The sequence below is a fragment of the Micropterus dolomieu genome, linkage group LG23, assembly GCF_021292245.1.
Source record: "Micropterus dolomieu isolate WLL.071019.BEF.003 ecotype Adirondacks linkage group LG23, ASM2129224v1, whole genome shotgun sequence".
NCBI classification, from domain to species: Eukaryota; Metazoa; Chordata; class Actinopteri; order Centrarchiformes; family Centrarchidae; genus Micropterus; species Micropterus dolomieu.
The window spans coordinates 22596234-22618850 of record NC_060172.1 but is presented as its reverse complement, the minus strand read 5'-3'; the positions used below and the strand labels follow the sequence as shown (position 1 = coordinate 22618850).

Sequence of the window (22617 nt, the reverse complement as noted above, 5' to 3'; positions counted from 1 at the left end):
TAAACATAAATCTTATCTTCAACACCCATAACCAGATTCATGAAATGGACTTTATTCTACCAGATAAATCACAGGCAAACACTACTTGCTGTCTACATTTTATTAATGAAGATACTGTACAGCAGCACAGGGCATTTCTCATTTCATAATTAATCACTGAGAGGTGCGTCAATTATATAATGTTGGAGTGTTGCTTTTATTCACCCCAGTAAGCTGATTTGTTACAGTGGAGATTTTCTTTAAACAGATTAACCAGCTGCTAAACATTAGCTGAGGTATCTGCGATCTGAAATAGAAATGTAAGATAAAATTGTGACAATATGCCTTATAGTTTTAGCATTGGCAATCATTGCAATTGCATTTGCAAGCTTAGGTAACATTACTGGAAATAAAGCAAGAAATGTGTGAGCACAGTAATAAACAAGTAAAGGGTGGATGTGTGCAGCCCTGCTGAAAATAAAATTAGAATTTTACACAGGTCCTGGGGTGAAGGATGAGGTTTATTTGCTGAAGTTGGACATCGCAGTTAAAAGAATTTTAACATTATTATAGATTTGACTATAACAAATGTCTAACAGATTTGACTCTAAAATGTTTGCTACAAGACATGAACAAAAAATAATATAATGTTTTATTTCAGTATTGAAATGAACAAATGAAGACTTTTAAGACAAAAGGTGTACAAGTTACACAATTTTATTGTTTCTTTGATTGCACCATACAAGCTTGACTTTAAAGATAAAAATGGCTCTCATTTTACAAGTGAGCATTGTAGTAATGTTAAATTTCCCATTACAAAACGTCTTTCTCCCTATAGAAAATTTTTAAGAAAAACAAAAAAGTAAAACCATGCATCTCTAAATTATTAAAATTGATGAAGAGTAACAAAGAGCTGAATTATTTGGCAGCGACTGACGAGGCATTTGGCACTGTCATTGGTCCACAACAGGTCGCAGTGAGGCTCCTGCCACATGCATACGTTGCAATGTCACAAATCAACAACCCTTCACTGGTCCCAGGGAGGAGACAGCAATATGAAGGAGGACCCTACCGTGATTTATTTCACCCCGTTATGCCCTCTCAAACCCATCCCTTTGTCGTGAACCACAAATACTGAACCACACTGTTTCATAAGTGAAGAATATAATATCATTGGTAAGTAAACAATATTGTGTTAGGAGGGTTTGTGAATTGGACAAAAAATGAGGATGTATTTTTCCACATGTTACACATAGTGAAAAAAGCATCAACAACAAGTGAATACATGTGATAGTCATCAATTCCCTGGCAAATACATATACTGTACATAGCAACTGCTTTGAAATTTCTTTCCCACGAAGAGTGTTTACAGTACAGCAGCATCCAAAAATAAAAGAAAACCATTACATTCAAGCGTTTCCATTGCTGTGCTTTGGGAGTGATTGCAACATTGTGAACATTACCATTTTTGAGAGCCACCTTTGGAGTTCTCCATTCCACTAGCCCACTGGCAGGGCCTCCACATTAGGTGTCCAGCATTGTCTACTGTGGCTTTATTTGAATCACGGGGTTGCGTAAAGCTGGGTGGTTGTTTGTGCATCAGTGCATAAGCATTACCTGACAGTGGGTGTGGTCGTTAGACGCAAGTGACCAGGCTTGGTGGGGAGAGGAGGCTTGATGCCGCGAGCGGGGGTTGTAGTGCTTTCAGTGCTGAAGGTTTTCATCAGCTGAGCCACCCGGCCACGCCCTGCACAGGTCGGTGTGCTCCCTGTTGACCCGGCCTCCAGCGAGGTAGCCCTCCGAGACGTTTCTGATGCATCAATATCTGAAAACAGAGAGGGTCAGATTTCCTTAAGAGCTCTAACATATGGGTGACAACCTGCCATTTACAGGGGATTAATCAATATTGATTCTTCATTTTTAGGTTCGAATTTAAAAAAATCTAACAAATCAAAAACATAATTGTGATAAGGAGTGTATACTGTGATTATATCTGTGATTAACAGACAGTTGGACTTAAAAGCAACAATACAAAACTGCTAAATATACTTGCAGAAAATTCATACCTTATATAAATAAATAGATTTTAGGTTCATTATATGTAGTTTCTTATTTTAAGTGCTCCACATTGCTACGCAGCTGCTGTATAAACTGTATTAAGTTTTTTTTAACTTCATAGTAGGATATCCTAACATAATTTGCATATCCACTCTTTTTTTCTTTTCACTATGTATTATAAGACAAGGCTGTGCTTGTCACAAGGGGACCTTGTTTATTGTAAACTACAGTGGCTAGTGTCTTATTGCAGCAGGAAATACAACACTTTTTTGGAGCATGAGGACATAAAATCCAGATGAAAATTGGTTTAAATGGAAGTACTTGGTGTACATCTGTGAAAATCATTTAAAACCATAAACTATTAGAGTTACACGTTCAACAAATGTATGCTATTTTTGTAAAAGCAGAAATCCAGTCTTCCCAAACCACTCAATCATTTCACCTCTCCAAATACCATGCCTACACTTTCCTTCACTCTTTTCTACCTTTTTTCTCTCCTTTTCATTCGCCTCCCTTTAGCCTACTCTGGCTGAGCAGAGGTCATCCTCAGTGGAAGTGTAGTAGGGACACAGCTGGGTGTAGTTTGTGAGTTGGTGTGTGTGTGTGTGTGCGCTTACTGAAGTACTGTGTTTGGAAGAGGGTGTAATTGAGGGAGGAATGGAGGGAACAGGAGTAACGGAGGGGAGGGAGGGCCACAGGGACAGCATTGGAGAGCAGACAGACGCTGCTCAGACACCAGAAGGCTTGAGGAGCCACATATTTTTAGCGTCATCCCCGGGGGACAAAGATATGTGAGAGCGCCCGCGTGCGCGGCTTCAGACTTACACAAGAACACACACCTACACACACACACACACACACACACACACACACACACACACACACACACACACACACACACACAAAATAAAGTGAAAACATGCACAAGCGTACACAAAGTTTCTAGCAGTTGAATAAAGACACATGCACGGTCTCATGTTACATTCAGGTCTGTGCGTGCTCACACACATAAACACAAACATGTACCTTCACACAGCCCTCATGCTCATGGACTCAGTCACGCATGCAGCCATCTCTCACTAACACCACGGCATTGCACAGAGTCATCCACACACAGACACACACGCAGAGGTGGGGTACAGCCAAAACCACACAGGCACTCCTGGGGCCAGGAAACCTTTAAAGCTCTTGATGTCTTGCAGGCATGAAAGGGAGAGACCTAAAGTAGCCTTTAAGGTTGTGTTATTGTTTATTGTTGTTTACTCTCCTGTCGCTCCTCTGCCCGTGGCTCTAACACCTCCCTCCACCTTCCCTGTTCATCTTCCTCTCCCCCTGTCTTGCCCTGCCTTCCTCTGCCCCCTGACCCGCGGTTCCTGCGTTAATGTCCTCTCGCCGCGCTGCGTGGGCTTGCCTCTGATTGTCTCGTTGTGTTGTGTGTGGTCACCACGGAAACCTTGGGTAGGCTCCAGCAATTGAGCCTGACACACATTCAGGCACGCACTGAGCACACACACACACACACGCACGCATACACACACAGATACGCACAGACACAGGCACACACACACACTCATGGTCAGAGATTTTTTTGAGCTCAGAGCCTCAGTGCAGGTCTGAGTAGAATGCTTAATAGAGAAACAGAGACATAGAAAGAGAAGGAAAATTGGTGTTATGGGCATGGACTGTTGGACTACCAAGAATTAATACAAGTATATATACATATAAACAGTATGTATATACTATATACATACTGTATAAATAGTATGTCTTAAAGCAAAATCTAAATGTGCTCCCACAGGTAACCTGACAAACCTGTCTTAACACACCCAAAAAAATTCTGTAACCCCACGCCTTCCTGCCTGAAACTCTCCTCAGCAGCTGCACTCTTAGCTCCGTCAGCAGAAGCAGTCATTAAAGCAACCTGCGAGAAAAAACACCTATTAAAACGAAAGAGAATCTCCGCATTAAATCACTCGTCAAGATTGATTCATCTCCCATTTGAGCCTTCGTACGCCACTCCTCACATCTCAGTCCAGCTCATAAATGTACAGGGAGGACAAAGAGGAGGGGGCGGGAAGCAGTGTCACTGACCAGGCTAGCACAAAAATTAAAGACCAATCTATCTCTTTAAAGACCTCCACGACTCAGGCAGAAAGAGAGGAGAGGACGGGGGTGCGGGGGGGTAGAAGTGGGGCAGAGGGCAGAATTCCCGAGCAGCATGTCTGTGGACTGAAGGGCAGAGAGGAGGTGTGTGTGTGTGTGTGTGTGTGTGTGTAAGCAAGTGTGGGGGGGTTGCTCCTGTGTGGGGGCTGGGGCCCCTGTCACTTATCAGCTCTAGCTGAGCGTCGCCCAGGGCTAGAGTTGGGAAGCAGCACTGGAATGTGTGTCCTTTCCTCTGAAGGTGAAGAGAGAGGAGAGGAAAGCCGACCGACAGACAGAGAAGGGTTTCTAAAGAACGCGGGCATACACATATGAACACATACCGCCAGCTGCTGGAGATTGATACACTTTCAAGCTCACATGTGCTGAAGTCATGTGACACATACACACAGCTCTAGGCTCAGTTCCAGACTCAAACTAACGCTGAGTCTACACACTCCACCTATTATTTTAAATATTACCCATATAATGTCCCTCACTTTCGTTTTTATGTAGATGACACATAACTTAAACATAGCATCAAGTTATACCGCACGATGACTCTGATATATCAAAAAAGAGGACACTGATCATTGCACTTTGCAGTAAATAAGGTCCTCTTGTGACAATGCCGACACAGGAAATGCTTCAGGTAATAAAAACTGATGAACTGGAAAAAATGGTGAGAAAGAGGGAGTAGTTATTAGCAAGTAATTTGCACAAAGCGAGTAAATAAACTGTTTCTGGTTAAAATAGTAAATGATTTGACACTGATATCTTATACAATTAATTTTTTAAATCAGATTTTTACCTGACTGTAATCAAAACGTCTTATCATAATAATTGTTTTAAATGAAAAGAAAACCTTACTATAGGTAAGATACTGTATCCTGAATCCTGTATTTCAGACAGAAGAAGATTACTTCAAATTAAATTATTATTTTGTCCCACTCACATTCACATTGCTTTCCTGACATTTGACAACTGCACTCTAATTTTAAATATACAGGCCGCAATACTTTCACTTTTGTGATACATGTGATCTGGTCATCATTCATTTTTGGCATGGCATCCAATCTTATATACAACTTCTTCAATTCTCAGGTGTTATACTGAGGTCAGAACAAGTTTAGTACGGCTCCAATGGGTGCTTGTAAACACTCGTGAATGTCAGTAAAGCAGATTATTAAATTCATCTTCTGCAACTGTTGTGTGGGCCACAGTCTCTCCTCACAGGATGCAGGAATCCTTGTCATTACCCACATTCAAAAGAAAACAGCTGAGGCATGAGCCTCAGTCGGCCTCCTCCTCCCCTTGGAACAAGCTTCCTGCCATTGTCAAGGACAGACTCTCTGTCAGTATTTTTTGTCCAGAGTCAAGACACATTTATTCAGCACTGTGTTCAGCCCACCTCAACTCCCACCACACCAGCTGTTCCTTTCCCTTTCTTTTCATTTTCCCTACATTCATCTTTTATTCGCTGCCCTAGCACTGCCCACTGATGTCATATCCAGCCACTAATATGGGTCTAGGCACACACACGCCTGCGCAACCACGATTTACTGGAATTGTATCTTTTAGTTTCTTCTTTCTATCCAGATTTTAGTCATGTGTATTCAGTGAGACTGTTCCTGATCCAACTGATAAATCGCCTTAAAAGCTCTGAGCTCACAGCACATGCCTCCACAAACAGATCTCTTACAGTAGCAGCGCAGAAAACGCTATTTGATCACGATATTCAGATATGTTCAGTCCAGTCTAGATCATTCAGTATCTGCAAACATGATTTCACAAATATTTCCAGGATTTTGCCTCTTGATGGCATTATTAAGAGTTTGTAAGCTCTCTCGTGTCTGGCTTTTGAAGAGATTTCCCCAGCCTCCAAAATCTACAATGAACTGCCAGGAATGTTCAGAATGAACCAGACACTAAAGAGAGGGAGGGGGGAAAAACTGAAATAGTTTTAGGATTGAGTTTTTTCCTCCATTCAGCTGTCTTTAACAAGTGGTAGAAACATACAGGCTAAAGAATACACACTCATCCTTGAGGGACTATCTGTTATTGTGTCATTATTGTGGGAGATTTGGTGAAGGAAATTATTTACTTTGTGTGGCAGTGACCCAGCCAAAAACAAACAAAAAAAGGAATCTGAAAAAACAAATCAGCTGGACCAGTGATACCATGTTCTACGTATGTTTCATTCTGTGTTTGTCTCAAAAGACAATGACAGGTTTGACTTTTAATCTGACTGATGCCATTTAACTCTCCCAGAAATCTTACCTTGTATCTAAGCTTCCCTGCTGATTCCTATCTAAATAAATTTAACATCCAGGAAGTGCTGCCGTGTGTCTGCAGTGTGAATATGCTGTAGGATTAGCATTTTTCCAGCAGAGGGACCTTATGGAGATGAGGTTTTCTCTCTAACTGGACTTTTCTACAGTATCCTTGTTTTCCACTGGATGGTGCTAATTTCACCCTTGCATTTCCCATTTTTCTGCATAACTGGGTCACTGTATGGTGAATGAGTGTCAATTCACGATACTGGATGCGTTGTTCACACAGGATGTCTAGGAATCACAATGATAATTCAAACAAGATTCAAAGAAGAAGCAATCTGCACAACACACTGTTCAGCCTAGTGACCATAATAACAGTGAAACTTCTGAAGGTGAACATTTGCATGGACAAAGGCAGAGGTATACAAGCAGCACAGACCACATAACAGACATGAGAGAAACACAAAGACAGATATAGCAACCCACTGGTTTGTGAAAACTCACATGTGATGTGAATAAAAATTAAATGTAAGAGGTGCAGTTATCTGGCTAGTTTCGCCACCATTCTCCCCTCGTGTCTTTGTGCAATACAAAGCTACCTGTTCTTGCTGGTTTAATGACGGCGAAGGCTGCCAAATTACACAGACAACACTGTGTAAGGCCAAAAAATGTGTGCAGATTTACGGATACTCGTATGTTACTAAACTAAATTGGGGGTAAAATAAGAAGTAGTGTTTTTAAGATGTTTAATTTCTGTAAAATGACCTGATCACCAACCACTTATATATAAAGAGAATACAGGACTCTATTAAACTATGATTTTGGAATAGGGAATGCATATTCATTATGCCAATAACTGAACAGTAAATTAGAAGATTTTAATTGTGTTAAATATTCCCATTCACTAAAAAACATGACTGAAAAATCATGTACTGTTGCTCTGAAGGACCAGTGTTCTATCTTGCATCCATCTGTCCTTTAGCATCACACTTGATCTGGTAAAATAACCATGCACCTCAATCAATCTACGGTGCATATTGACCATTTCATTGCCTTTGTGCACCCATGACAAAAGAGAAGCTACCAAACAAGCAGGTGTGCGGGGGCAGATGTGGTACCATGACACAAATCCCAGTCACATAAGCTTTTTTTCCCCCTCTAGGCTGGCCTCTTTTTTCTCTGCCAGTCCATAAAGATTCCAGTGGGCTGAGGCACTATTTGGCGAGCACATTAGGTTTGGGGAAATAAATCTTTCTTCCTTGCTGCAGCACTGAGAAACCTATCTAGTATGAACTTTGCTCAGAGTGGTTCGGCTCAGCTCTCCACGGCTAATAATGGCTGGCTCTCAGAGAAGAAGCAGTGGGAAAGGGCTCTCTTGTCGGCTCAGTTGCTCGCGGCGATTGTCATGTAAAGCTAGTTGCAATATTGTGGACTCAATTTTCAACCCACATCTGTATCCAGTCTTTCTCCAATAGGTAACATCTAGCTAAAAAAAAAGACAGAAGGGATGTCTATATTTCGCTGTGTTTGTGTACGATGACACCAGCCATCATTTATATGTTCTGTTTGTGTATTTCTATTAATCAGACTGCAGACCTGAAAAAATATTTGCCCATTTAATGGATATAGAGGAACACTTTTCAAACAAATCTAAAATAACACATTTTTAATTTATTTTGAAATCAGGCCCATCATGTACCCTTACCCATAATGCTATGCTCACCTTTCCCAACTTGTGATGCCTGGGGCTTCTGAGGTTCCTGTGAGCACAAGCCTACTCTGGTGGGTGACGCTGTTCCAGAGTCTGGTTTGTCAGTGCTGCTGGAGGAAGCTGATGGTGTGGCGGTGGCCAACCTCAGATTTGCGAGGCCGAGTCTCGTGTTGACAGAGCCTGGTGCTGCATTTGCCGAAGCTGGTCTCACGTTGACAGGGCTGGCTCTCATGGGAGGCCTGGAGCAGATGGAGGGCTGGGGAAGTGACTTTTCCTCAGTGGCACTGGCTGACTTCAACTCGAGCTGCAGAGGAAAGAGTGACAAAAGACGGCAGAGGAGTGCGATCAGCGTTGACAGCTAATTCACATACAGTGGAATTACTGTCATGTTTGATTAAATCATTGGATAAATGATTCACCAAATTACAGTTCTCCAATGACTACTCTGCGCCATAATGAAACACACAGAACTATGACCGCTGATTAGGAGTTTAAGGATGTGTGGAGAGAAAATTATAAGGTGACTTGGAAATCAAGCTGCCTCGCTAATCTTCCTCCCTGATCTCACGCCTTCTTAATCAACAATCTCACTCTCTCAGGCTGACTTCTTTCCTCTTTAAATCAAATGGATAAAACCTGCAGCAAAGCTAGCAACAGCCACTGCTACATCTGCAGCACTGAAACCAGCCTCTTCCTGTGCCCACACACAAATCTATCTACAAATAAGACATTCAGAAAATTAATGAATCTTGTAAGGAGAGACTTGCTTAGGATGTGATTTCTTGTTAGACTGGCCAAACCTACTAAGGTGTGTGTTCATTGCTACATCAGTATGGGTTGGCCAAATATATGTGTTGGGGCCTGTAATATAGAGTTTAGTATAGATATAAGAAGTGAGGGAGAGACACTTCCTCCTGTGGCAAAGGGGAGGGAAAAACAGAGAACAGAGGAGAGCTCACGCGCCCAAACCTCAGGAGACTATCCCACAATCCCATCCATCTGCGACTGACGCATTCTCTATCTCTGGCGTTTTAATTCCCCGATCAAGTTCATCAACCATCTGTTCTAGGGCAGTCCAGAAATCCTGCCTTGCCTCTGTGATTCAGCTGTTCTGGCAGCGCGTGTCACCTGCACACACACACACACACACACACACACACACACACACACACACACACACATTTACACGCGCATAAGCAACACATCAAGAGAAAGAAAGCAAGGGGAGACGGAGAGAGAGCACACACTCCCCAGACAACACCAAGGCTGGAGCGATGATGGAGCCAGTGGGAGGACAGTTCAGTTCAGCTGTTCCCCTGAGAGAGCTACGAGGGGTGCGGCAGCTCAGGCGAGCGGGAGCACAGAGAGGGAGAATGCTGGGAGAAAGATGATCTGCAGAGAGGCTAGGAGTGAGGGGACAGCTGGCCCACCATTTCCTGTTACTCACAGACGATGGAACTGCCATGGAAAGACACGCAGGCACTCTGAAGCAACATTTGAAAGAGCCGAAGAGTGGACTGCAATACTGTTAATCACACCTTGCTGGGATATGTGAGGCTGTGCTTTAAAAATGTGTTTTTCAGTGCAGATGGGACACTGCTCAAACTGCTTTATAAACCATCTAGATTGTTTTGAGCAGTAAAATATCTTTAAAGCTAAACCTTGATTGCAGCGACAACAAATAAAAGCATGCAATTACTTTCTTACATTCACAAGTACCTTTTCTGCTGCTGGAGGTGATGAATGCTCGCTCACTGACACCTGTGGGTTTAACAAAGACATTACACGAGTGTTTCAGGCCATGATACAACCCGGCAGCACGGAGCTCAATTCTTACAGAAGGCAGTTGCTTCAACTCACCGGCAGAGGGGGTGAAGTGCTCGTGTCCTCACATTTCCCCTGTTTGGAGAGACAGTGCCATGTTAGATGATACTTAGAGGCGACACGTCACCTTCCTTTACTGTGAGTCAGTTCCGTACTTGCAATGAGCGGGGGAAAACAGAGCAGGAGTTTAAGAGTTGAAAGAGATAGCCTAATCATATATATATATATATATATATATATATATATATATATAATTGCAGATGATCATTTAAAACATATCTGCGACTTGGGTGCGGTATTGTGACTGCAGTGGCAGGCAAGGGGATGCTCGTGTTTCCACTGAGTGTGCAGCGTGCAGCTTCAGCTCGTGGTCAGACCAGATGAGACCGTCCACCCTAAGTGCGCGCATGGTTGCCATGACAACGCAGCAAATGTCTTTTTATATATCCCCCCCCACACTCACACACACACTTACGCACACCCTGGAAATTATCCAAAGTCAGTGTTTATTTTGACACAAACTAGAGGCTCTGATTAATAGTGGGGTTAAAGTCTATATTTAATAGGGAGGATTGACTTTCACCATCCATGCTCAAAAGCCTAAATGGTAGTTTTCACAAACTGCACTGCAGGCAAGAGAAGTGAAAATGAAGTGATGGAAGTGTCATGTTTGAGGAGGAAGTGTTGAACTGAGGGGATGAGACAAAGAATCAGTTAAAAAGCAAAAGGGTCTTCTGGGACTTCAGTATAAATTGGTTTGACGGTTCAGTGATTCTCAATCTCAATCTATTTTTATTCCTATTTTTATTTCTTTTTATGTTTACGCTCATATTGGCTACAGAATGGTAAATAGTTTGACCAAGTAGTGCTTTTCCTGTATCAGTTTGTTTTGTATGATGAAATTTCACAGGAAAACAAACTGAAACAAGAGTATGAAACCAGTTTTTTTTTATTTATCATGCTCTAAATCATCTTTGTTCTCTGCAAGGTTGAGAATCACTATGACAGATCTCTTAGGGCCACAGACAAACAGCTACACACCTTTAAACTGAGTGAGATTCCAGGTTGTGTTTTAGGAGGGAGGTTCTCTCTCTCACTTCTGACAGGTTCTGTGGCTTTTCTGCTCTTCAAGATAGTTTGATGGCTGAAACACATCATTAGAGCACGTCAAATATATATATATACATATATGTATGTATGCATGTGGTATACATATTCTCTTGCATAATAATAATAATATAATAAATATATAAAATAATGTGTACAACAGAAACCTCTGACAACTCCTTCAATAGCAGTCTGTAAATAACACTAATACACTGAAACATTGATAGATTTTTTCACATATTGTTCACTGCCTGTAGTTAAATCTCAAAATTGTATTACTTTGCATTGTTCTGAAGACTCTGCGCCTTCTTTTCTCCAATTCCTGAGCAGATGAATTTGGAGCTTAGCTCATCCACCTCTCCGATCACAAGGACCGCCACATCTCCATCCCGGCCGAGCAGCCAGCTCACATTCTTACTGTTGGCTGGAGGAAACACACACACACACACACACACACACACAAAATATGAGTTAATTGTCTTTTGAAACAAACAAGTTTAAATATGTCTATATGTAAAATATATATGTAAAGTGACACCAGAATATGATAAGACATCAATATCACACTTAATAATAGAATTAGAATAGATTGTATGAATATGTTTTATTTAGAAATATTGTGTTGATATATTGAAGTATTTCAGATCTCTCAGATAATCAGTTGTAACTCTAGTCGTTCTGAAATAAAACTGACAACTGACAATGAGTGTTTCTGATAACCTGAGGCTGCTGTTTTGATTTATAGACAGACAGGTGCAACAGCTGGTGAGCTCCAAGCAGCCGACCACAAATGTATGAGACAGGACCTTCAAATAGATGATATAAACAGAGTTGAAAAAGAAAACACCTGTCCTCGTTTTGTAAACTTGTAAAAACCTGCCGCTGACTGTTGTCATTCTTAATCTGAACCAATTCTGACATGAAACCATCCTTTAATTTGCACCTTATTAAATGCAACCCCAGTCCCTAACCCAAAAATATAAATAATGATATATTAATAAATGAGATCTGGGGTAACACTCTGGGTTATCTTCTCCTAAATGTTAATCTTTTCTGAGGACATTGAGTCCTCTTAAGCATATGAGCACAACATGGCACAAAGGCTTTCGCAAAACCAGCGTCACTGCCTTGTGACTATATTTGGGAGCATGCATAAGTTACTTTATAGAGATAAACCAGCTCACGTGGGCTCAGAGGGTAAGAGCTTGTTGGATTGAAAACAGGATAACATTTTTTCATGAACGGGTTTTGCCAGCCTGCCCTGTGGGTCGCGTTCTACCAGGGCATACCAGGAAGACTACAAAAGCACAGCAGTCAACATACCTTTAAACAAGCTACTAGCCCAAACTGACAGCTATAAGCCATGACACCATTGTCATGAGGGGGTGAGATGAATCCTGTCAGCTGATTAAAAGGGCATGTGGACACCATGTAGAAGACACCACATTTATTTGTTGGCATTTGTCATAGGCCCTCCTTTCATAGGCAGTGTTAAAACAATACAATAATATATTTTATGTTGTATAATGTTTCTAAAATGTGAGAAGATAGTTCTCCATATCTGAAGAAGGAGACAAATGTTACCAATCTGATAAACTTGTAGTCCCAGAAACTTTACGCTGAGCCGTGTAGTTTGTCTCTGCCTCATGTGATTGTCATCAGTCTGCCGACAACATAAACACACGCGCACAAACATGCCAGCGTATAGTCATTTAGCGCTAATTATCACAAAGCCAGCCTAACCACAGAAAAAGTCCCATGATCAATAAAGGCTTAAGGCTGAGATTGCACTGTTAACAGCAGCAGAGAGAGAGAGAGAGAGAGAGAGAGAGAGAGAGAGAGAGAGAGACCCTTCATGCTGTGCAAAAAAAACAACAAACTTAACATGTTAGCTCTCCCACAAGGCCAGCCAGATAAAATCAAACTCTCTTTTTGCTTCTCAAACGCATACATTTCCTGCATACTTCCTGTTTCACCCCCTGCTAATTGTTTGAAGGATTGTGGGTCTTGACTCACTTCCTATTTTTACACAGAAACACGAACCATCCACTACTTGCTCTGCATAGGAGCCTGTGTGTAGAAGAGCTGTGACCATGTGACGGCACAGCCTGCCGTCTTCATCCAGCCTCCTAAGAACAGCTGCATCGGTCATTAAGAGATAGAAAGAGCACTGTCCTCTCACTCTGCACCACAGTTGATAGAAACTGCTTTGTTATTAGCCAAGACAAGACAGATCACATTACTAAGTCAATCAGACTTAAAGCGCCAACTGCAGTGTGCTGTTAATTGGCTTTAAGTCATATTCGAGTGGGTTTTCAGCAACTGCTGTATCCTTCCAAGCCTCGACAGTTTGTTGTGTCATCTAGGAGTCCTTCTTTGGGATATAAAAATAGAGCAACTTGTTATGTCAGAGTCCTTACAAGACGCATTTCTCATACTAGGCCTTGCTGCCACCAAAGAGAGAATGCAGACAGGCAAGATTCTTTAGAATGCGTCAAACCAGTTTCAGGAAACACAGCATGTATTCTGTTGGCTCCAAATGTCCCTTCTCTCTGTCACTCGTAGGCTCATGTTGCGTGGTGTGACTGGGAACAATATGATCTAAATGAGAGCCTGACGTGTGACATATGTGCGTGTGAACACATTCACACACTGCCACATTTCCATTATGGAAATACCACACGATAATAGCACTTTTAAGGGGTGAATAATATTTTACCATGACATCTACTTTACTTTACTTGTGTAAATGTTAACATCATCTGTAAGTGCGCTGTTAACATTAATTCACCAGCATCATCAATCTGCTGTAATTGTTTAGGACTTCAGATATAAATAGTACTTGTGTTAGTGGAGTACAAATCGTCTTAGGTTTCTGTCTGTATATCCTCTTCCAACTTTTAATTTCCACAATATTACAGACACATTAATGTGGAGCAGCTGGTGTTTCTTAGCCCAAGTTATTTTAGGTAACTTTAAACTTGCCAAATGGACTTCAGGTAAACGCTGTGCCTGTTTGGCAAACAGCTGCTGAGATGACGGGGAACATGAGCTGCAGCAGCGTCAGGGTATGCAGCAGCACAACCAGTGCACACATGCTTCTGCAGTGCACTTTTGTTCCAAGCTTTGTAACTCTCTGTCAACAGCAAACATCTTGACTAAAAGGATTCAGAAAGCAATCCTCAAAAGGAGAGCAGATGGTTTTCTGTCAAAAGCTTTGTTTAATAAAAGTGCAATGGTCAGTTTGCTTGAAAAACCTGAAGCTGCTCCCCGTCGCGCTAGATAAACAGGAAGAAGATAAGTTAACAAAGGTGAGGTGGCTCTGAAGTTCTCTGTTGCAGTTACCTTTTTTTGGCTTTGTTCGCTTAGCGTCCCCCCCTTCTCTCTCTAGTTTCTCCTCCTGCTCTTCCCAGCGCCGCACCTGCTCTTGGCGCATTTTCAGGAACAGAGTCTTTTTCTGGTCCTCGTTAAGAGCATCCAGCACATCTGGGTCGATGTACATGTCCTTTAAAATCTGCTGCAGCATGTTGCCTGTTGAATGGTGGGTTAACTTGGTACCTCCTGGCCAAGCTGTCAGAGGGAGGAGGCGCTGTCAGCTGTCTTTGGCCAGCAGCTTCTCGAGGTGGAAAGTGTTGGTTTATAGTATCATGATGTTAGAAGAAGGCTTTCACAGCTTCTTTATCCTACAATCATTCTTATTCACACACAAACTCTTCTTCACGAATCAGGGCGCATGCTCACCCTCACACACTTTTGTACATACTGTACAGTCACATACATACATAACAGTTACACTAACACACACACACACACACACACACACACACACACACACACACAAAATCCTGTTTCCTTTCCGTGTTGTGGTGACAGTTTCACCACCCTACTCAGATGTCAGTTTCCTCTGACTTTTGACGTCATCACTGGGACAATCTACATGAAAAAAAAAAGAAAACTTTTGAAACAAACATTTGGAAGATCATGCTGTGCCTTATAGATTCAACATTTTTGTGAAAGATGCAATGTCCTATATGATTCCACCTTTGCGACATTCAGAAACCTTTTTCTTCTAGTCTGTTTCACTCAGGTTATCTTTTCCCTCCCTTCATGAATACGGAAGAGCCCAAACCCTGTTTCTTAACTGACAGAAAAGCTGTAGCCCAAAATGGGAGGAGATTCCAAAGGAATGGGGCTGTTTCTGTCATCAGTGGCCCACCTCCCTCCTCCCCCTCCTTACCACACATCCCTTCCCAAACCCATGTTCCTTTCTCTCACCCAAACTCCCAGGAAATAGCGGCTCCATTTTAACATGCTCAGTTTCTGTTTGCAAGAGAAACAAAAAAACAAAAAACAGGGTCACAGCCCAGGACTGCATGAGCCGGTTTCTGTAACAAGGGGATAGAAATGGACTCCTCCAATCACAGTGGGTAGTTAAACAATGGCTACCACATTAGCAGCACTTGGAGGGAAACAACGCTTGTCTCAGACTGAGAACTATCACTGGTGGAATACAGATTTGTGTCTACTAAACACGTTGTAGGGTGCAGAGATGGAAAACCCAGGGAAAAGGGGGGAAGTGAAAAGAGACAGTAAGTGATACAAAACCAAAGGGAGTTATAAGAGAAGGGTAGAATAGCTCAAGTACTCACAGTGGGATGTAGACAGCCGCTCCACAGCAGAGTATGCTAACTAAGCTGAGAGAGTCTGAGCGCCTGTGGGTCCTCCTCGTCTTTGTGTGTATGACTGGGCTGATGACATCACAGCATTCCATAATCTCTCTCTCCCCTCTCCCACTCTCTCTCTCTTTCTCTCTGTCTGTCTCTCTGTCTCTCTGACACTCACACACTTTATTTGAAAAGGGGAAGAGAGAGCAATTCAGGAAGTTTACCTCACACAGAGCGGAAAATCCTAAACCTAAAGATTCAAGCTCCTTTTTTTCACCACTGCTCTCCCACCAAGGAAAAACATTAAATACTTATTTTTTCAACCGTGAATGTAATAATAAAATTGGCACACAAATGGGACAGTGCTAACTCTTAAAATCGACACAGTTGTTTTATATTTCTTCCAAAATACCATATGTTATGCAGTTATAGGCCTATGTATTTAAGTGAACTATTGCTTAAATATGAAAAAGTAATGAGAATGTCATTAGTCAGTTGATATATGGTACATTATTACACATTAAGCAATTAAACAATGACTTTTTGCTGAAAAATATGTGAATGGCGGATGTCTTGATATAATGCGTGGCACTGTGGCATCTATTTATGTAGCTGTTAACTTTTCCCTGTCTGTTTTTAATTCTACCACATTGAAGCACAAAAGGCAGATTTCTCCTCTGAGACGCCTCTCCTCTCCCTTTTCATTTATAGGTGAAGACCACCATCTAGTGGCTGAAGCAGGCGATGCCTGCCATGGATTACGTCACCACCAAAGCCAGTGCTTAACTGCTTCAGAATATAGCGTTACAAGTTGAATTAAATTAAAAGCAATGCTAAAGTGAGGGCTGCCTTTCCAGACATATGCTGTAAAGCTCAGCAACACCACACCACAAATATGCATACGTGCAGTCGCTTGCATGCAAAAGGTAAAAAGTGGCAGGATGTTGCACATTGCAGCATTCATAATACTCAGTGCAGTCAGGGAGTGCTCAGGTGATGGTGGCCATATTGCACCAGCAATAAAATGCAATTTTGATTGAGTAATTCTGTGGCAGTGTGGCAGCTGGACCAGACTAAACCTGCTGTTAATTTTCCCTAGCAGAATTCCTGTGAGCAACTATTGCCATTGTGCTTCTGAGCAGCATGACTGACACACTATGGTGATCGAGTTCTACAGCCTTTCATCAATACAAGACACTGTGCTTTCACAGACATAGTCAGACTAAATAAAATGTATCACCAGTTGTGTGTTGCACTAGTGCTTCCAAAGCTGTGATGACCTTAACCAATCCTCTGTGTGTGTTCTTGGATGAAGAGCAAACTCAAGAGTCTGAGTTGGCATCTGGGCTGGAGTCCATCTCAATTTAGCACATCCCCTTCGGGTTTTTTTACCCATTCTCCTGGCCAGCAGGGGGGGCAAGAGGCTGAGGGACCATCAACTTCACAAGCAAGACAAAGCATACATATGTCCTGCAGAAATGCCTTTGAGCATGTCCGGACTGCACTCTGACCTTTCTGGAGTGTTTGTGGTGGTGGGAACACAAACTTAACTCATCCTTAATCTGATGTTTTTCAAATATGGTTTCTTTTGGTAGGGGATTGAGAAGAAGGTACAGGACTGTTTAAAGTAACAAAAATTCTCTCAACATTGAGGGCCCAGGCAACATGCCCCTGTCATAGCAACTCAGCCATGTTTTTAGAGGCAGAAACAACACTGAGCCTGGGGATGATGTGGTGAAGGATGATGCCTGGCCTACTGTCAATTTTTTACAATACTCAACATCTTCAATATCATATCTTTTTATTAACATGCATTAAATCAGAAATCTAACTTGTAAATAAATATAAATAAAATAAATGGTATATAATATATATCTTTTTATATAATAAAAGTATCAACAAGTAACTTAAAAACTTTGCGACATGCTTTTCTTTAACTTTGGCTTGTTTGTGTTTATCACTGTAGCAATACGACAAACCCCAAAACTCATATCAGGAAAAAAAAAAAGGTTATTTGCAAACAGTTACAAAACTTAAAAATAAATGCATGTTCTGTTGGTTCGTGATCAATAAGCTCTCATTTCTTTAGTGTTATATGAGCAGTAAAGCTCACAGAAGAGCAACCGTTGCATACAGATGGTCACAAATTGCATAGTCAGGATGATTAGAGAACAAATTAATGCTTTATTTTACAGCCTGGTATTATACATACAGTACTAATGTAGAAATCGCTAAGAAGACATGAGTCATCAGTTACTTGTCATTGCAAAGTTTGCATTTTAAAGGCTGTAAAATTAAGCTTTAGTAATTAGTATCATTGCAAATGTAGAGTCAGACATTGTGGACAACACTACATCACAATTGAACATACTTTTCATCAGTGAATTTAGACATTTGTGGAATCTTTTTTTTCCAACAAGAAATGAAACATAAAAAACACATTTTGAATGTAGATTTTTCCCTCATGGGTAAATTATATTTATTTTTAAAATTTGTCAAATGTACATAAATTATATTTAATGCATTAAAACCAAATGAGCAAATCAAATACCCTCTTTAAAAAAAAGAACCAACATATGAGAGAACGACATTCTTTGTTGAGATTATTTTAAACAAGTATTGGTCAGGCATTTCATTAACCTGGGAAAGCAAAGTGCTACACACAACAACCACTGAAGACAGTTCACCATACACCTTAATGAGGATTGGACTGAAGCACCTTTTCTTAGCTTAAAGCTAAAATGGAGATTTCACTGTTTTTTTTAAGTTTTCCTTTTCACAAAAACTCCATTGTGTGTTTATAGTCGACCTTCAACAACCCATACGCAAAGTTTACCCTTTTCCTAAAGAGAGGCGTACTTGCAGTGACATTGTTCTACTTCAAGTTAAAGTATGTGAACTGCTTGAGCCAATAGTCTGCTAAGACCTTGGTTTACTATATTTTCCTCTAGGATGGAGCTTTGAGTGCAAATAAAGGCATACAACTCCTTCATGAGAAATAAACATGGAATTCAGCCACATGCTTTCAAATAGTAATCATATATTTAATTGATATACATATATTGCCACCATTGGCACATACGATATTGCACACAGTGATGAAATGTTGCACAGAAAAAATAGATATATTTTTTGTGGGCGAAAACATTCCAAAATTACAAATAATGTGGAATAACGCTGAAAAGGTAAAACTACGTAAAACAAAACAAGACATGCTTGCTGCTCCCCATTAATTGAGCGACTTACACATAACTACCCAAGCCAAAGAACGAGCATTTGAAAGGGGGCTTGCCAATAATTTATATCATTCCACGCTACTACCGATATTCCCAATCAGCCCCTGCTCTCCCTGCTTATGCGCTTGGCTAGTGAAGAGCCAACTCTTCTGCATCATCTTGCATCTAGGTGACCACCCCCTTCCATGTTTACATGTAGGCCGATACCTGGATGGCTGGGGAACGGGGATGGCAATGAAGTTAGGGAAGAAGGAAGGTAGCAGAAAAAAGTTACGAATTCTGCTCCAAATTTTTTCTTTTTAAGAGTTTGCAACAAACCCTTTTAGCACCACGAGTCGTGCACTAGCACACAAGGGGGCTGAGACACAAAAATTGAAGAAAGAAAGAGGAAACAATAACATAGAGAAGCCAAACTGCGATCCAAAGCACCAGGCCAGCGTGTAAGCATGCGGAGTGTGTAAGGCACCAGGTTGTTTATATGCTGAAGAGGATGCTCCCAATCAGGTATTGTTTAGGCTATACCAGAGGCTCCAAAAATAGGTGGTCAAGGACAGTCTAGTTTGCTGGTTTCCAGTCAATCTAAACATGGGAGCAATCATTTAATTCAATGCTGAGGTAAATCTGACATTATCTGATTGTTGCCAGTTTCTCTGGAGTTTACTGACAGAGTTTATAAAACTGCTATCACACATCTATGAGATGCGACTGAACTGGATTAGAACCAGTTGTTTTCCGTGTGGCAGCCCAAATATTTACAATTAGACCAAAACAGAATCTCATCACCCCCGGGTAGATATTTGGGCTTACAAATCTAAAAGTGGAGCTAAGGGTATGTATTCAAAGTAGCCCCACTGAACTTCACACCTTCAGATCTTAAACTTGTAGGGATGGGCACATCCAGTGACACACTACTGGAGGTTCACCAACAGGTGAACTGGACCCTCTTCACCATGGTTTATCCAGGCGTGCTCCTCAGTAGCCCTCCTCATAGTGTGATGGTGATATTTTGATTACAGTTCACAAGGTCGCTCCTTTTACAATCACGCTTTGAAACAACTTCCACTACAACTACACCAAGCTTTTGGATGGAAATCGCTCGGTACTCAAACTTGAGATTCGTACACTATAGGCAGATAAAGATACATATGGAAGGGTCCTTGAGCCAATATTTTGGGAGACCAACGAAATCTATTTTAGTGCAGATTAACATGCAGCAACAGCACTCCTTGGCACCATTTGGACTGTTATGACTGAACAAGATCACAAAATGTTTCCGATGTAATAACCAATAATGCTTTGCTGAATTTCGCCTCTTTTTTCAGACCACTAAGCCAATCAGCACTGTATGTGTAGGGTGGTTGTCTTGTTTAGTAATCTGCAATTCAGGCCATTTGCTACATGTTATCACTGCATTTCCTCTATCAAATACACATTTAGTACCTTTAAAATGAACACATTGCATTAACAACGAGACACAAAGGTAGTCTATAATATATCCATCTGCATGGCAACAATTTCAAATGAAACAAAATTACAATATTAATATTTCTTTGAATGCCTCTGGCAAATGTCATCATGTCAAGATCCATTGGCCATTTCAATATATTTGATTTTTATGCAATGCATATTGCACAACAAATAGAGCACTTATTTCATTTCATGAAAATGCCTATATGTTCCTTTTATACTGCATGACATCTAACCAGTTTCCGAAGCAGGCCTAGCCCTCATAATGATTTATGTGTAAACACATCTCTACTCACAGGTAAAGGTAAATAGGATGGCAAGTACATGTGACAACCTTTTACAAAGTTTTTGAATTTTGGTTTAAAAATTAAAATATCGGATTTGTGCTGAAGTCATTAGGTCACATGAAAAGGAAAGGCTTTTTCCTCGGAACTCGGCAATAATTCCATTTGAACATTGCAAACACTTTTTTTTTTCTTTTTTTACAATAGCTTTAACTGGTACAAAAGTTTTCTGTTAATAAGGGAAATAAACACTCAGTTCAATATTGTTTGTCAAGTAGGAAACAATGTTCAAATATAATGTTATTACTTTGTTTAGCAGCCTGTTACTGTATTAATGGTGGATAAGTGGGGTAACATCCAGCGATGAGTGACAACATGTCATAACTGTCAGGTTGTGGAGGTTTCTTATATTGTGGGTGATGCTCCCTTGGAGTTAAACCATTACAGTTAAATCTTTAGATTTCTTTCTTTATACAGTAGAGTTTTTAATTATATTTCTGTTGTTATTTTCATTACTCTTGCATCTTTTTTGCTCTCTATATCAATCCTCGTCTCCATCGTCTGCCTGCATCTCCTCTTGTTGCTGCAGCTCGCATGCCCTTTTCTCCCGCTGTTTCTCCTGGATCTTCTTCATCTCCTCGGCATATTTACTGAAAGTATTCCCAAATTTGGACCACACTTTGTAGGGCACCGTAATTGAATTGCGGTACGTAGGCTTCACCTCGCTTACCCTCATGAACACACCATACTTATTGGATCCGACGTCGAAGAAAAACCGTTTGTTGTCCACAGTCAATGATGACCCTTCGGGCAACTCTGCAGGTTCGTCCTCTACACCGTAATCGTCAATAAGTTTAGCCAAAGCGTCACGAAACTCAATAAGTCCCTGGGCAGGCAGAGCAATCGTCTGGCCTTGCGTGGATCCCAAACCGGGCCCCCGGTTAACGGTCTGTCGAATCCTCAGAAACCGTCCCCTCTGGTTCTCTTTCAGATCCATATAGTATTTCCGATTTTCTCGGACCAAGAACTCGCTTTTGAGTGCTCGCCTGGGCTCGTCTTGTACCAGTCCCGGATTGCTCGGACCCAGCTGGGCATAATGTTCGATGAAGTCCCCCAGGTAGTCACGGAACTCGACCGCCACGGACATGGAGAGAGTGAGGCGGCTCTTGTTTCCACCGGCCCCGACTTCTGCTATCTTTAAGAAGCGGCCTTTCGCGTTTTGCTTAACGTCCAAATAGAAGCGTTTGTTTTGGATGTCAACCCGCTTCGACGCCAGCTCTTGCGTCTCATGCTGGAGTCCGGAAGCCGAGCCCGCCCCTCCTGTCGCTAGGTGCATGGGACCGAAGCCTGGGCCCGTTGCTGCTCCTCCCTGCTCGCTTCCACTGTCTCTGTCCGCCATGATGCTGCCTGCCTGCCTTCTCCCTCTGTCTGCTGCAAAGCCACCGCCAGCCACAGCGAATGCCTGAGCTCTCGCGAGATCTACACAAAGAGGCATAAAAAAGCGAGGGGGGAGACGTTAATGCAGACTGCAGAGCGAGGATGGTGTGCAATATCCCGCAAGGTGTAATGTCAGAAGCTGTCACTTATATTGAAAACGAAACCAACGAGTGTTCTGAAGAAATGCCTCTCCCGCGGTCTGGTTAAGTTTCAATTTGTCGATACAGCCTCTGAAAATGATGGTTTCTGCTACGTGGAAAGACCCCAGTGTGCCCTCTGTTTTAAAGTGCGAGGAGAAAATAGACTCCTTCCAAAGAGGCTACATCAGAAGTGCCGCTGTGCACGTTTAATATGCTAATGATTTTTACAAACGATTAATTAGTTGTGGCAACCTTACATCAAATGTACAGCTTATTTTAAGTGCTTTTATTTTAA

The 22617-nt window shown here is 41.6% G+C and overlaps 2 protein-coding genes across 3 annotated transcripts; both read right to left on the bottom strand.

The window, feature by feature from the left end:
• Nucleotides 1-680: 680 nt before the first annotated feature.
• On the bottom strand, nt 681-15857 carry zgc:100829 (uncharacterized protein LOC445149 homolog). 2 transcript variants are annotated; one of them, XM_046038881.1, is made up of 8 exons: nt 15744-15857; nt 14440-15027; nt 11374-11518; nt 11029-11131; nt 10024-10062; nt 9871-9924; nt 8176-8467; nt 681-1804 (listed from the first exon to the last, which is right to left on the bottom strand). In XM_046038881.1, the coding sequence occupies exons 2-8, from the start codon at nt 14618-14620 to the stop codon at nt 1593-1595; spliced, it is 1026 nt and encodes a 341-aa protein (XP_045894837.1). In that variant the 5' UTR covers nt 14621-15027; nt 15744-15857; the 3' UTR covers nt 681-1592. The 2 variants fall into 2 exon arrangements, with proteins under 2 accessions (XP_045894837.1, XP_045894838.1); XM_046038882.1 differs by having other exon boundaries at nt 9883-9924.
• A 2924-nt stretch (nt 15858-18781) lies between these two features.
• Nucleotides 18782-22195, bottom strand: puraa (purine-rich element binding protein Aa). The gene has a single exon (XM_046038883.1). The coding sequence runs from the start codon at nt 22142-22144 to the stop codon at nt 21287-21289; it is 858 nt and encodes a 285-aa protein (XP_045894839.1). The 5' UTR covers nt 22145-22195; the 3' UTR covers nt 18782-21286.
• Nucleotides 22196-22617: the final 422 nt, after the last annotated feature.

What these genes read in the sequence shown, in the direction of transcription:
- zgc:100829 (XM_046038881.1), bottom strand. Translation starts at nt 14,620, where the DNA reads ATGCTGCAGCAGATTTTAAAGGACATGTACATCGACCCAGATGTGCTG. An exon ending in GCACTTCACCCCCTCTGCCG is followed by an intron (nt 9,925 to 10,023) that starts GTGAGTTGAAGC and finishes TTAAACCCACAG; the next exon opens with GTGTCAGTGAGCGAGCATTC. An exon ending in CAGAAAAGGTACTTGTGAAT is followed by an intron (nt 8,468 to 9,870) that starts GTAAGAAAGTAA and finishes TTTCCTCTGCAG; the next exon opens with CTCGAGTTGAAGTCAGCCAG.
- puraa (XM_046038883.1), bottom strand. Translation starts at nt 22,144, where the DNA reads ATGGCGGACAGAGACAGTGGAAGCGAGCAGGGAGGAGCAGCAACGGGC.